Consider the following 14,613-nt stretch of genomic DNA (forward strand, 5'->3'; position numbering starts at 1 on the left):
ATGTTATGAAGAGATCTGCTAATAAAATTACAATTCAGTGACAGGGAAAAGTAAATTATTGAAGAAACAGTTGACAGAAGAGCAATGGGATACACATTTTTTCCCCCGGTGATCATAAATTTAAAAGCCAAAGCAGAAAGATAAACAGTAAGAAAGATTCATAACTTGCCTTGTTCGTTTTGATAATGTTAAAAAGCTCCAGATGAAAAGAGTGCAAAAGCAGAACATGTTTCTTTCGGTACAACTCACAAAGAAATTGGACATGTGCTTGTAGGTGCAAATGACTGCCAGGAGGCAGGTTCTGATCTTTCAGCTGTCATACTCTGGATTAAAACTGATGGATGGATTTGGCATCTTTTAAAAGGTGAAATGAAAGGGTCAAAAGAGCCCCAAACCTTGTTATAAAGCAGTTGCTGGAAACAGGAGGAAGACTCCTAGAATTATTTGAACCTGACACGCGGAACCAAACAAAAATGCTGGGAGACCTCTCAGTGAATGCCTGCCAATGCTTCATTTTAAGGGTTAGTGAGAGGAAAAGGCAGGGAAATGGAACATCCCTGGTGATTGTAGCCTTCAGAGGGAGTGGAGAGCCTGGGTTCATGAAGGCAGGGAGCTGGCTGGGCAGGCAGGACTGGAAACTGTGAGCAAGGAAACTGCTGATGTATTTTCTTGCTGCACAGGGACTCTGTGACTAGAGAGGATCACACTATGAAAATATCCTCTTCAGTCCCCCAGCACACCATCAAAGCTCTGAATGTGTAGTTAACACCTATTCTGAAAGGTGGAAATTGGATTTTCTCCCAAATGCTAGCTGGGAGACTAAACATCATTCCCTGTACACTTTATTTCAAGGGTTTGAAAGCATCTGAGGGCAGACTTGCCCAAGCTGCTCTGCCTCATTTTAAACTGCTGCTGGAATTGCTGGTAGGAGGACGTCCTCCAGCTGTGCCAGTAACCTGCAGCCACAGCCTTTCCCTCGCAGAAGGGTAACCTCATGCTCTAGTTAGGAAAAACTGGAACCGGTACAGTCTTACCTGCTGTCCTAGTACTGATGTGCAAAACATTTCTTTGTTTCACAAGGGCAACAAGGGGACAGCAAAGTTGCTTTTTAATGCAGAAAAGGCAATGAATTTCATTATGTAAAATGCCAGCTGGAAGAGAAGCAACATTACATGACATAACCCATATTTCAGTGGCCAGAATTAGGTAATTCTTTATACAATGCAGGTTATGTTTCAAAAGGCATTCTTCAGAGCAGGCTGAAAGAGTCTACTCTAAATGGGGAAAAAATGAGAATCAAAGTAATGTTTGGAAAAACGTTGCTGAATGAAGATCAGTTCAGTAGAGATGTATGTTCTACAGTCCCACTGTAAGAAATTCACCTTTGTTCCATTTTTTACTGTTATTTGGAAAGACAAAAAATATTTTCTTGCTTTTTTGCTTCTGCACAACACAGGAGTCTTTCAGCAGAGGCACTGAGAACAAGAAGCCAGGAATCACGCATCTTCCCAGCTACAGCAAGCACCAAGTGGAGGCTCCCCTGGGATACTGTTCTCATGGTGGATGCCCTGGAGTAAGTCTGACTTCCTGCAAGACCTCTGTGCTTATGGCTTTAAAAAGCACATAGTTCAAGGACCAGAAGGTTGTCTAGGAAAAAATCCAAGAACCATAAAGCCAAACGGGTCATAAGGCTCCTGAATGAAGTTTTTTTATCCAGCATGTGAGATTCCTTTTATTTTGCTCTAAACCTCTTCAGCATTAGATAAAGTCTTTTCAGCTGAGGCATCTGGCTGTGAAACAAATTCCAGAGGAGATTGGGTGAAACTAATTTTGGCCATCTAAAGAAAAACCTGCAGTCTTTTGCTTTACAGAAAGCCTTGCTAGATGAATGATGCTGCCTTCATTATTCTTCAGTTTAGTCCCACCAAGCAATGAGAAACTCTCTCAACCAAAGCAAATAAATCAATAACCTCATCCAGAGAACGTTTACTTTCTTTGAAAAGGAGGGAGTGCCTAGAGTCCATGGCCATCCAGGAGCTTGTTGTCAATATCCATCATACATGAAAGGAGCTCAGACACTCTGGAATTGGGTGTGACAGGTGCAGGTAAGGTGGTTAAAAGGCAGACAGTGTACATATATGCTGTGATGCTGCACACCTAAGTGTAAATACATCCTTCCCTATACCTACACACCTGCATATTCACTCTTCTGTAGAGGAAAATGAACTTCTAGTAAAATAGCAGCTTTTTGGACAGCAAAGACAAATTAGTGCCAGTTGCTGAAGTTGTCCAGACTGGACCCAAGTCACACAGAATTCTACTGTCTCCGAGGGGCTTGGGCAAGGGACATTACTAGAAAATTCTGGAGCCTAGTAAGGCTCTGATTACTATCTACTATTGGTTGTTCAAGCTAGCAGCAATGAAATAACAAAGAGAAGTCTGAAGGCAATCAAAAGAGACTTCAGGGCCTGGGACTATTGGCAGAGGGATAGGGAGCACAGGTGCTGATTCCTTTGATCCTTCCAGTTACAAGGAATAATGCTGTTAGGCAGATCCATCAGGTAAATATGTGGCTCCAAGATTGGTGTAATCGGAAAAACTTTGAGTTTGTTGACCATGAGATGATCTACTCAACACCTGGTCTACTGAGCACTGATGTGATGCACCTGTCTCAGAGGGGGAAAAGAGCTGTAGCACAGGAGCTTGTGGGGCCCCTTGACAGAGCTTCAAACTAGCTTGGAAGGGGGAAAGGGATAAAACCAGGCTCACCTGTGAGGACTGAGGGCACTGCCTGCCAAAAACTTGAGGAAAGGAGCACTACCAGGATCCCTTAATCTGCTTTACAAGGTATTGGCTACAATGTACCACACCTGAAATGTTTCTACACTAATTAACAAGGCATAAGGAACAAACCCAAGGAGCTTGAAGCTTTGGCCTAGTCTGGTGGGATGAGTCCTGTTACTGGAGTGCCCTTTTGGATGCTACTAGGCTCTTCAGGAGGGATAGGCAGGGCAGAGGGATAGCACTCTATGGAACAGAAGGGTTAGAATATATGGAGTTCACAGTGGTGATGGCACAGTTGAGAGCCTCTGGATTACAATTAAGTGGCAAACAAATAAGGTGGATGTCATCATGGGAGTCAGCTACAGACCTACAGCCAGGATGATGATGATGCTGATGAATGAGGCTTTGAGGAACTAAGGGACACCTCCAAGCCAACTGCCCCTGTCCTTATTGGGGACTTCAAGGTGCCAGAAATTAACTGGAAGCATCACAGCTGGTACAACTGAGGCCAGAAGATTCCTAAAACACCTGGATGTGCTTTTAACTGCCCATGGCATTGCCATATGTGTGAGTTGCTCCTTTGAGTTCAGTCTATTAACAATATCATCAAGTAGCACCTGTAAAACTGGGAACTAACTAAATGCATAATTAAGACTCCCTTGAAATGAAAGAAACCATAAATTTAAACCTCCCTGGCAAAGAAACTATTTTTTCAAAAAATGGAACTGGCCTCTTAATTTTTACTTGAGGTTACAACAGTAGTTCAGTGTACTGTTAGACTCCTTACATCATTCTGTGTGCAACAGGAGACCAGTACAAATATTCCAGGGAGGTGGTAAAACCATATTGAGTTTTTCCAGCCTCTCTGACATCCTGAAGGCAGAACTCAAAGGTAACTGTGGCCTGAGATTCTATTCAGCCTTTTATTGACTTAATGGCTCACAGGGAAAATTACAATGCTGCTAAAACTGGGTTGGTTCAAAGGAAGAGCATGGGAAAGCCCTGCAGTGATCTGCACTGTTTATCCAGTGAATTTTATATATGGCATTCCTGGAAAATGTGAAAATGCAAAAAATTTTCAGAGTATAAATAATTTTTCCCCCAAAAGGCTTTTAAAATGCCATGCTTTAGATTAACAATGAGCTCGTTCAAATGACGGTGTTTATTTTCTTAAGGATGAGATGGAATGTTATAAGTAATTTAATTCAAGTAAGGACAAGAAACATAGTCATAGGTCTCCACAGCAGTCAAATTAATTTCCTCTGCCTTTTGTTCCGGTTCATACAAACATTCAAATCCACCATCAAAGTAGCAAGTTCATTTCTAAAACAACCTTTTGGCTCAGCAGCTAACTGTAAGTGGTAGCTAAGTTCAGTGCAAACCTGTAAGAGTACTTCATTTCCCTGCAGGTTTAAAAAAAGACCCTGGCCTGCACACTTGATAAAAACTCACTGTCCTGCACTGTGAATTTTAATATTGAAAGTTGGATTAAATAAAATCATCAGGATGTCCCTTATTTTCTGAAGTGTAAAAGGAAAGCATTTGTTTCTGCAATAAGATTATCAGAATTAAATACTGTGATGTCAGACTAAGTAACATTACTTTAGCTTCTGTATGGTTGAGTGATTTTACTATAATAGTTTCTCATAATAATGCTTTTTATCTGTAATACATAGGGGATAGAGAGACTGACAGAGCTATAATCTTTCTTTCAGAAGCATGGCGTTAAATGAAGAGGGTTCAAGTGAAAATATAATTTGGAAAGGAAGATAAAGACAGCCCTATATAAGACTGTGTCATCATTTCAAGTGAAAGATGTTAGCTCTGAAAATAATGCCATATATTACAAAGATAAGTCAACTTCAAATTTGTACTTCAGGGTCTGGAATTTATTTGTTTGTGGCAAAAGGCTGTGTATGCTTATGTGTACACAACTACTCTTGCCACTGCTATTTGCTGTTATGCTGTGTGCTGAGCATTGAATGCATTTTTGAAGACCAGGGCCCTGCCACAAAACACCCTTTGCACCTACTAGAATGAACAAACATGATCTCCTGGTTTCAGAGCTGTGTGAAAGCAAAGTTCCTTTATGTGTACAGAGGTAAACTGAGCCTGGAACAGCTTCAGTCCACACTGAAGCTTCTACTAGCCTTCTTCCATTGCTCTCCCAAAACCCCTGAGGCTGTCTTTCCCATGATCTTTTGAGTGTATGCTCATTGGTGAATGAAAGACAAATATGTCAATGCTCCTGAACTATCCTCTGACCATCACAACCACTCAAAGCCTTCAGAATTTTAATGCTGCAAGAGGGATTTTAGACTGCCCTAAGCACTCACCAGGTGTGCTCACACCTAGGATTTTTGCATTACACCACCCAGAGTAAAAGCATTTAATTGCATCCAGAGAAGGGTGAGGGAGCTGGTGGAGGGTCTGGAGCACAGGTCTGAGGAGGGAGCAGGGGATGTTCAGCCTGGAGAAAAGGAGGCTCAGGGGAGACCTTATTGATCCCTGCTACAGGGAAGGAGGTGGTAGCCAGGTGGGGGTTGGCCTCTTCTCCTAGGAAGATGACAGGGTAAGAGGACACAGTCTTAAGTTGTGCCAGGAGAGTTTAGGTTGGACATTAGGATGAGTTTCTGCACCGAAAGGGTGATTAGACATTGGAATGGGCTGCCCAGGGAGGTGGTGGTGTCACATCCCTGGAGGTGTTTAAGGAAAGATTGGACATGGCACTCAGAGCCATGGTCTAATTGACATGGTGGTGTTTGGTCATAGGCTGGACTCGATCGCAGAGGTCTTTTCCAACTGATTGGATTCCATGATCCTGTGAAGTGATCACCAATTTTAACCTGCTCACATCAATGATTTTTGCATCACGCCACCCAGACGCGTCAAAGCGCAGAGCTGCAGCATGTCACCTTTCCTGGGCCTGCGTGTGAGTGTGCGCTGTGAGGAATGACACGGAGTCATGGAATCCTTCAGGTTCTTACGACCTCTGAGACCACTGAGTCCAACCATTAAGCCAGCACTGCCAAGCCCACCACTAGACCGTGTGGCAAACTACTAAACTATCACGAAGCACCACAGCTACACGTTTAGGAACACTTGCAGGGACGGTGACTCAGGCACTGGCCTCTCGACACCTCAGGGCACAGCAGTGCCCTCAGCCCCAGTGCGCGCCGTAAAACCTCCATTTTCAGCCTGCCTTGTGTGGGATTTGGGAGCGGTGGTGCCTGTGTTGTTCTGAGGGATAGTTGCACAGAGGCAGTATGACAAAAGAGCCCTACATTTAAGGGCTGTGTTATGTCGGAACAGCAGGCGGGCTGCAGCCCCTTACGCGGAGCCTTGCCTAAAACACCCGCTCACGCCGCCTCCCCGAGCGCTGCGGCCCCTTTAAGGCGTCACATGGCTCTTGGGCGGCGCTGTAGTCCCTTGACCGGGGTGGCGACGCTGGCCGGCGCGGCTAACGGCAGACCAGGGGACTACGACTCCCAGCAGCCATCGCGGGGACGGATGAGCTCATCCGCCGCGCCCAGGCGGGCGTCGCGATGTACGCTGGGAGCTGTAGTCCAATGTCGGTACCGATGGTAGGCTACGGCGAGGTGAAGAACTACGCCTCCCAGCGTGCCGAGCGCGACCGGTTCCCGTCAGCGCCGAGGGGGAGCCCCCCAACGTAAAGGGGGATCACTTTCCCCTTGTGTCCGCCATATTGGACGGTAACTCTGCCCAGCGGCGCCGGGGCCGAGCGAGTCCCCGTGGCCGTGACAGCCCCGCTTCGCCCGCGCCGCCCGGGGAACTCCGGCCCCGCCCGGCCTCGCCAGCCCCGGGCGCTTGGCGCGACCCCGCGCCCCTTCCCCCCGCCTCCTCCTCCTCCCCGGCGCTCCCTCCTCCCGTGCCCGGGTGTCAGCACCATGAGTCCGGCCGACGCCAAGCGCGGAGCGAAGCGCCGGAAGAACAAGCGGGGCGGCGGCCTCGGCAGCACCGGCGGGCCGGGACCCAGCGGCGGCACCGGCGGGCTGGGCAAGGCCGGGGGTACGGCGGCAGCGGCCCCCGCCCCGCCGGGCGCGGTGGGCGCCCTGCTGACAGCTCCGGGCGGCGGCAGCGGAGCCCCGGGCGGCGCCGGGGCCGCGGCGGGACACGGCGAGGTGAGCGGGGCCGGGGCGGGCGCGGTGACATCGCACACCCGCGCTGGCAGCCAGGGGGCTGCGCCGCGACATCCCCCCGCGCCCCCGGCCCGCTCGGGCCCCGGCGGGGGTCTCGGGGCTGGGCCCTGGGGCTGCGGGGAGGGGGCGGTGGGGCTGGGCAGCGTCCTCAGCTCCCCACCCTTTGTGGGGGAAGGGCCGCGCCGGCTGCGCGGGGCCGCCTCGTCCTGGGGTTTGTCTTGAAATCGGCTTCAGCGTCCCCATCCGCGGGGTCCCACCTTAATGGAGGAGCTGTAAGAAATAGGCGGGCAGGCCTTGAGAATGCAAAAAGACACCTCCATTACGTCCTTTTTGCAGTGGCCAACTTCGTTATTAAGCATAGGAGGTTCATTGTAGCTTGGACCGTGGTTGGCACTATGGTGCCTTCGAATAATTCAGATCTGTTACATTATTTCTTATTAGGGTGAAATTTATTCGAGCAGATTGTGTAGTTTAACTGATTTTTTTCCCAAGAAAAAATACTGAATGGTCAAGCCCTTCAAAAGATGTCCTATTGGTTCAAGTAGCAAAAGAGCAAATAAGTTCATGTTCCTTTCTCTTGTGAAGGTTATCTCAAGTTTTTTGTTATCAACACAGAGCTTGTGTTCAGGTATCATATTTACAGCAGCATTTCCTGCTGACAGCATCTTCAGACTTCCATGTGCATGTCATACCACCTGCTCCATTGCCTCTTGCTGTCATGAACTTGTTGAGCACGTGAAGAGAAAATGAAAGAATTGAGTTTTGTGATGTAGCATGTCTGAAATGCCATGATACAACAAATGGGTTTGTTTTGTTCTCCATGTAGTTTTGTGCCCATCTATTTTGCTGGGTCAACAATCTGGTGATTGTAGGTTGACTTTTTTCCCCTTCTCTTTAAAGCTTGGGTTCATACACTTTTATACTTGGATACTTCCTTTAGATTAACTGTTTCTGTATGTCTGTCCTAATCTGACACTTCATGCATGCTTTCCTTTTGGGGCAATAGCCTATATGTGACTTAGATACCCAGAAGAATGATGTGCCTAATGGCAAGAGGTGTGCAGGTTTTTATTTGCAACTTTGCAAGTCATCACTCAACATTGTTGTAAGTAAACCTGTACCAAGAAGATGTGTCTCGTTTTGTTTCATGTCTACAGGTTTTGTTTCATATTTACAGGCACAGGTTCCTAGATATTGTTAGACATCGTCATGGCAAGGGAAATAAAAGCAGCAGCAAAATGATGCTCAGAATGGGACATTGATGTGGCTCCACGTCCCCCAATATTTTGATGTTTGTGGCATGTGGTTATGTGTAGTCTAGAACTTTGGTTCTCATCAGACTGTATGGGATCTTTCTGAAATTTATCTTAAAAGCCAAAATCATTGCTAGTCTACCTACTTCATGTTCCTTATTTCTTTCAGACTAGGTAGTTCCAAATAAAATTTCTCAGTCTCTCCGAAAGTATGTCATGTCTTGAAAATTAAGTACTGTGTTTCAGCACTACATTTTTGGCAGAATACATCTGTACATTACCCTTGCTTACATATTATTCATACTTTCCTTAAGTGTACACAACATGTGACTTAATGCATTTGTGACTTTGTCTTAATTGGTCTTTTTTTGCCTCTACTCTTAGATGTGTATGTGAATTGTCAAATGTTTTCATTTCCATTTGTAGTGTGATACAAGTGGTTCTGAAGAGTGATGGGCAAGTGGGGAGTTAAGTCAGTTAAACAAACAGATTAGTTAGTTAAACTAGAATACACCTGCAGCACAGATGTTGATCAGTCAAACAGTAAGCATGTTAGAATGAGGTTTTGAGGATAGGTGAATCCCTGTGCTCAGTTTTTTGGAAGGTAAATGCTTGTACCCCATAATGCTCCTTTAAAGTTGCTGCTGCTTACTCCATAGTGATTTCAGTGACCTCTTTCTTGACACTTTCAATAGCTTTCCAATGGTTGTGACATGGAAATTGCCAGTACTTCAAAATTTGCTGATAATCTTGTTGCAAAGATGAAATCTTAAAGTGTCATTGCATGACTCTTGCTGATGTGAGAATAGAATCACCTTAATGGCGTCTAAAAATTTGGTAGTTTAAGTACATGGTCAAAACAAGACTTGGTTTTTTGAGTGAAGGACTAGCAGGTGTTTTTTCTGGATGAAGTTGAGAAGGAAAACTGTATTTTACAGGACAGATCACTTCTAAATTAGGTGAAATGTTTGTTTTGGCTGGATGGAGAGTAAGCAACACACTAGTAGCTGTAAAGTAGTAACTAGACTTGCTTTACTTTCATCTTACCCAGAATAATGTGAAGCGGCCTTTGGTGGGTAAGAGAAATCATCAACCAGTTCTCTGCTGAACTAACTTAAATATTTGATCTTTGAAAAGATGTAAAATATAACCACCAGCCCCCCACAAAGATGTTTGCTGCACAGTGTAGTGTGTTCCGCTTGTTCTCATGCTCTCATTGCTCTCATGTAGTCCAGCTTTTGTCACTTACCTGGTTTTAGGGCAGCCATTCTGGGTGCGTGGGCGCATCCTTCTATTAGTGTTCTGTTAGGTGATTCTTCCAAAACTTGTCTAAAAGACAGAATGAAACAGGATGTTAAATGAATAATCCTGTGTGTGGTCCACATTCTTGTGTGTCAATAATTGTTCAGAATAATGTATACTTTGAACTTCCTTTATAAAACAGGTTGACTGTAGTTTAAAAATGAATGTATTTATGGTTCAGACTAAAAGCTCATGTACCAGTATTGAAATTCTAGCTAACCCTGTTAGAGCTAACAAATAAATTTGAATTGAGATTTTTATACATCTTATCTGGAAGGTTTTTGAAGACTGTAGGCTAAATTCTGCATTAGAGTACATGCTAAGTCTTGTTCAGGGATGCAAGTGGGCAACTCCTAACAGGATCTTCCTGGAAGGTATGTTATTCCCTGCACATGCTTTATAGCATGTGAATTCATCCTCTGAAGCACTGTCAGATGGTTTGGAGTGCTAGTGAAATTAAGGGTGCATTGGCAGTGTATCAGTGCAAAGAGTCTCAGTTTTGAAAACCTGTAACTGTGTCAACTTTAACTGGAACTGGAAACTCAGGCATTTAGTTGTCCAGTGCTGCTGCGGGACTTCTCAAGGATTTTTTCTTTTTAGTATGAGTATTTGTAGAACTAGATCTTGCTTTCTGTTCTGTTTTGTTTTGATTTAGTAATGCATTGCATCAGGCTTTTCTTAATTTGATCCTATAAATTTTTGACGGACAGTTGGATTATTGATGTTGTGAGAGGCATTTTATTATCTCCAGCAACCACTGCATAATTCATACATATACTATAGCAAAATTGGCTGTTCATTAGTATGTTCAGGTATTTTGGAGGGAAGAGTGGTGTGTCAGTAGCTGATCAACTACAGAAATACTTTTTGTTACAAGCCTGACCAATCTTGTGTTATTAAAAGGAATAATAATTTAGTAGCCATTTTACAATTCTCTCACTTGCATTTTTCAAAGTATTGCATGTCAAATGTAGTAATGTATTGAATCTTCTTACACTGGAGAGCTGTTTTAGAATTTCATAAAATACTTCAGCAGACCTATTTTTTTATTATGGGGTACTGCTTTTTAAATAGAGATTCTATACATAGCAGAATGTACATTGCCAATTTCTTCAGCAGCTTTGTAGCTCGTTGTGTTTTAGTGATATGTATGTTTGATTTGTGATTTCAGATTTTCCCTGTTCTCTCTTCCCCTTCCATGACTCAAACACCCAGAAATGAGCTTTGTCAGGAGCTCAGAAGTTCAGCAGATAGCTAACTTTTGTGCTTTTATGTAGGGCCTCCTCCTCTCCAAAAGCAAACTTCTTTTGGCCAATTTTTGTCAAGGCTCAGGTAAACTAGATAAATTAATAAAACAGTATTCTAACCTCTGCTCCTCAGGCTGAGGCAGCCAATACTTATAAACACTGACTTGAAGGAAAGCAAGCCTTTGTGACAGTCAGGTAGTAAATTTCTTCCTCTGATTAAAGGTAGTTTGCTTTTTTTTTTTTTTTTTGGTAATAGACATGCCGTGCCTGCCCTGAAGAGCTTATGCTCTGCTTTTTATAATAAAAGGAGACAGAATGGGATAAAACTATTAGGATTTGCTTTAGATGGTATGGTTGAGTTAACTTGCTAATTTAGAAGCAGAATCTAAACAGAACATTTCAAACTTTAAAACAAGCTTAGTGGTTGCATAACATTCACATTATTAGCTCTTTCATAGCATCTTCCCATGCTCAGTTAAGGCATTTTTCAGCTAATAGACCTGAGACCAGAGGCACACGAACCAGTGATTGGGTCAGCTCTCATAATGCTGCTCCTGGGAAGAGTGTGCCTGTGTGTACTCATGACCTTGATGTATATCCAATCCCTGAGCATTCCATTTCTCCCCCACCTCCTGCACCTGCAAAATCATGGTCACCTGATAATGACAATAATTGGTTGTGAATTGTTAAATGAAACATACCAAAAGTGTGTCTGAAAAAATGGCATCTGGTTCAGCAGTGTCTAATCCGTATCAGCTAAGGATCCTCCTTTGGCTTTGTTAGGAGACATTTGATTCCAGGTTGGAAGGCAGAGGATTTTTTTTTCCTTGCTATATTGGTTGCAAAATGTGAGAGATTGAGAGAGAGAAATTTTTTACTCTAAAAAACATGGTGACTCCCTTCCTCTCCTCCCTTTTGTTTCCTGACTGTGGAAGCAAAACTTTGGTGATTTAATTTGGACCTAGATTAGTTTAGAAAGTTAGTTCTGAAATAGGTGCGTACTGTGAGACTATCTAGGGTTCTTATCCTGCAAGTTTTTTGACCCCAAACAGTATATGAAGCTTCATGTAAGTATTTAATACTACATTATTTTCTTGGTTTTGGTATTTATCCTGTTGTAGTGGTATCTCATCTTGGGGGGAGTCTTTGGATCCTTTCTCCTTTACAGTGAGAAATCCAGTCAGCCTCTTTTCTGCCTGCCAAGGAGAGCTGAGTGGATGTGGAAATTGAGTTTGGTGGTGCTTGATGCCTATGAGACTAATGTTCAGACCTTGATATGTATGTTTAGCAAGGGTGGTCCTGAACAAATACAGACCTACTGAAGACATGTTATGGAGAAGTGATTGGGAGAAATAACTGGGAAATAAACTTGCTTTGCTTAGGATGTACAGGACTTCATGGATGTGCTAGGCAGTGTTCTGGGTTTGTATGGATCTGAGTAATCAAAGAAGGTTTACTATTTATTGAGGCTCCTTCACTGATGAGAAAGGAGGTCATATATCCCCTTTTATTAAGGTAATGGAAACAGTCCCTACATTTTCCTTTCTTGTGGTATTTTTTTTTTTAATTTTATAGTGACTAAGGTAGCTGTGGACTGGTCTGTTTTGAGAAAGAATATTCCATATGTGGAATTTTCCTAGGATAATGAAACATAATCAAATATTTTAGTTAAATGTCTCAAAGAATACTGCAGTTCAGTTCCTTCTTTGCTGCAAATGAAGAGTTCAACAGGGAAATGACATTTATGATGTTACTTCTAATGGTATTACAGGAACTGCCTAAATTGAGGCTTTTCTGAGAATGCAGTAGAATAAATATGCCTTTTTTTTTTTTTTGACGCAACAATTACTTAATTTTGTGTTGTAAAAATTCAAGGCAGCCTATGACATTACTGACCTTCACCTCCTCCCCTGTGAGGAAACACACCAGAAATACTATCAAAGATACACCTGAGCAGCATAGCATTTACCTGAGGTAAATATTTTCTCCTTAATATTCTCTTGTTATTTACTTTTTTAATAAAGGATGTACAGCTGCTTTAGTGATGCAGAAGTTAGTCCAGGCACTGTTTTGCAAAGTGGATTTTAGTGGCAATATTAATGGGGCTGCCTGTGAGCTTCTTCTAAGCTGTTGAACTGAAATTGTTCATGTTGGACTGGTGAGAAACTTCCTTGGGGTGGAAACTTTAACCATGTTCTTAAATAATCAACTCCCCTTCTTCTGTAAAAGCCACAAAGGTAGTTCTCTCCATCTCAAAATTCCTTGTAATGGTAGAACCCACTCAGGCATTTGAGAGGCAGGTTCCTATTCTGCATCACTCTGTAGAAGGCCCATCTCTCTCCACTGTTTATTCAAAGGAGCCTGGAGACATTTTGGTACAGGCTGAGTGCTGAAGTCAGATAAGGTGGAAAACCGATGTAGGAGGCCATGCTTAGCCTCTACCTGCCTACTCAGTTATGGTTTCTTCCTCTTAAAAAACCTAAAAAAGTTGGAGCTCAAATAGGTCCCCTTGGGTCATATCTTAAATCTTAAAGAGTAACTTTGCTCATTTGTAAGGAGGAAATAAAAGATTTACCTCATTGTACATTTTTCAGAAAATCTCTGTGTGCTTCCATGAAATATTCCTACACAAAGTCTCTCCTCAGGCCTAGAGGAACAAGCCACAATAGGTTGTGAGTGCCTCTGTATTGATACTTAGTGTGGAAGGTCACAAAGTCCTCATGCACAGTAGTCCTTTACATTAGTCCTCCTTTCACACACTAATCTGTTGAACTGGCTTGTAGTAGCTTTGACAGGTGTTTACTTGCAAAGGATGTTCAAAAACATGAGACAACAATCATCCAGGTAAATAATTAAGTTTTTACAAGGTCACAAATGTAATTATTTTGAAGTCCAGAACTGTGGACTGCCTGGATCTTGAGCATACTTGTCACTTACAGCATCTGGACTTCAGGGCTTCTCTTATGGACTCATCTCCTGCTCCTCTTAGAATGTGCCTGTGGGAGGTAAATTGCTTGTGGTCCAGGAGGAGCCACAATAGGCAGTGAGGACTAATTTCTGGGAGGGTTTGTGGATGACAGTTGCTTGTAGGAAAAAGCTGCTGGCTTTTTTCTTTTTCTTTTTTTTTTTCCCTTTAACTGCTTTGGCAGCAGTTCAGTGGTCTGTGTTGAGCTGCAGACAGATGGAGGATGTGATCAGCTGTTGGGGCAGTGTTTGCTGCTCTAAATAGCTGTTTCTTCTCTTCTCCAGGGAAAGGTAGCAGGCTGGATAGAAGTGTCTGGCTGGCAGCACAGGGGACTTCACTGTTCTAGATGTAAATTTTCAGATGCCCATCTTTATTTTTCCAGATATTAATTAGGCCTACAATATCAAAAGTGATTGTTTAGTCATGGCTTGCATTGCAATGTCAGCTTTGCTCACTTTGATTCCTAAGTCAGTTGATGCTCTTTTTGGAAATAGTGGTTTCTCTACTTAAAGCAAGACCCAACTGTGTAGAGAACTGGGTAGTGTTTGGTTTATGTCACAAACCTGTACATGTGCTGTAGACATGAGCTATTAAAGTGTGCATGCGTCACTAGAATGTAAAATTCTAGTAATTGATATCTGTTATTAAATAATAAATGATTGATAAGTTAGCTGTAGTAGTTTAATCCAGCAGTTATCATTTAAAAATGTAAAGGGCTCCATGGAACCATAACTATTTGTAATTTTATGAATTAGGAATAAAGACACTGGCAACTGAAGCCCACTCAAAGGGTTTTACTACTTAGACCTGTGTGGACAACAGTGAATTAATTGAGGTATGTTTTTGCATAGTTATCTTTTTACTTACCCCTTTAGCTTTCACCTCCTTAAGGAAATCTGCAG

At 43.1% G+C, this 14,613-nt stretch overlaps 1 protein-coding gene across 2 annotated transcripts in view; it reads left to right on the forward strand.

Moving 5' to 3' along the window:
• The first annotated feature begins 6,507 nt into the window (after window positions 1-6,507).
• FAM193A (family with sequence similarity 193 member A) overlaps window positions 6,508-14,613 on the forward strand; it is a 77,119-nt gene continuing 69,013 nt past the window's right edge. For both annotated transcript variants that reach the window (XM_084204564.1, XM_084204565.1), the window contains exon 1: window positions 6,508-6,926. In XM_084204564.1, the coding sequence (XP_084060690.1) occupies window positions 6,693-6,926 (234 nt within the window). In that variant the 5' untranslated portion in view covers window positions 6,508-6,692. The remainder of the gene's footprint in view (window positions 6,927-14,613) is intronic.

Source organism: Fringilla coelebs (genome assembly GCF_963513975.1).
Source record: "Fringilla coelebs genome assembly, chromosome: 4".
NCBI lineage: Eukaryota > Metazoa > Chordata > Aves > Passeriformes > Fringillidae > Fringilla > Fringilla coelebs.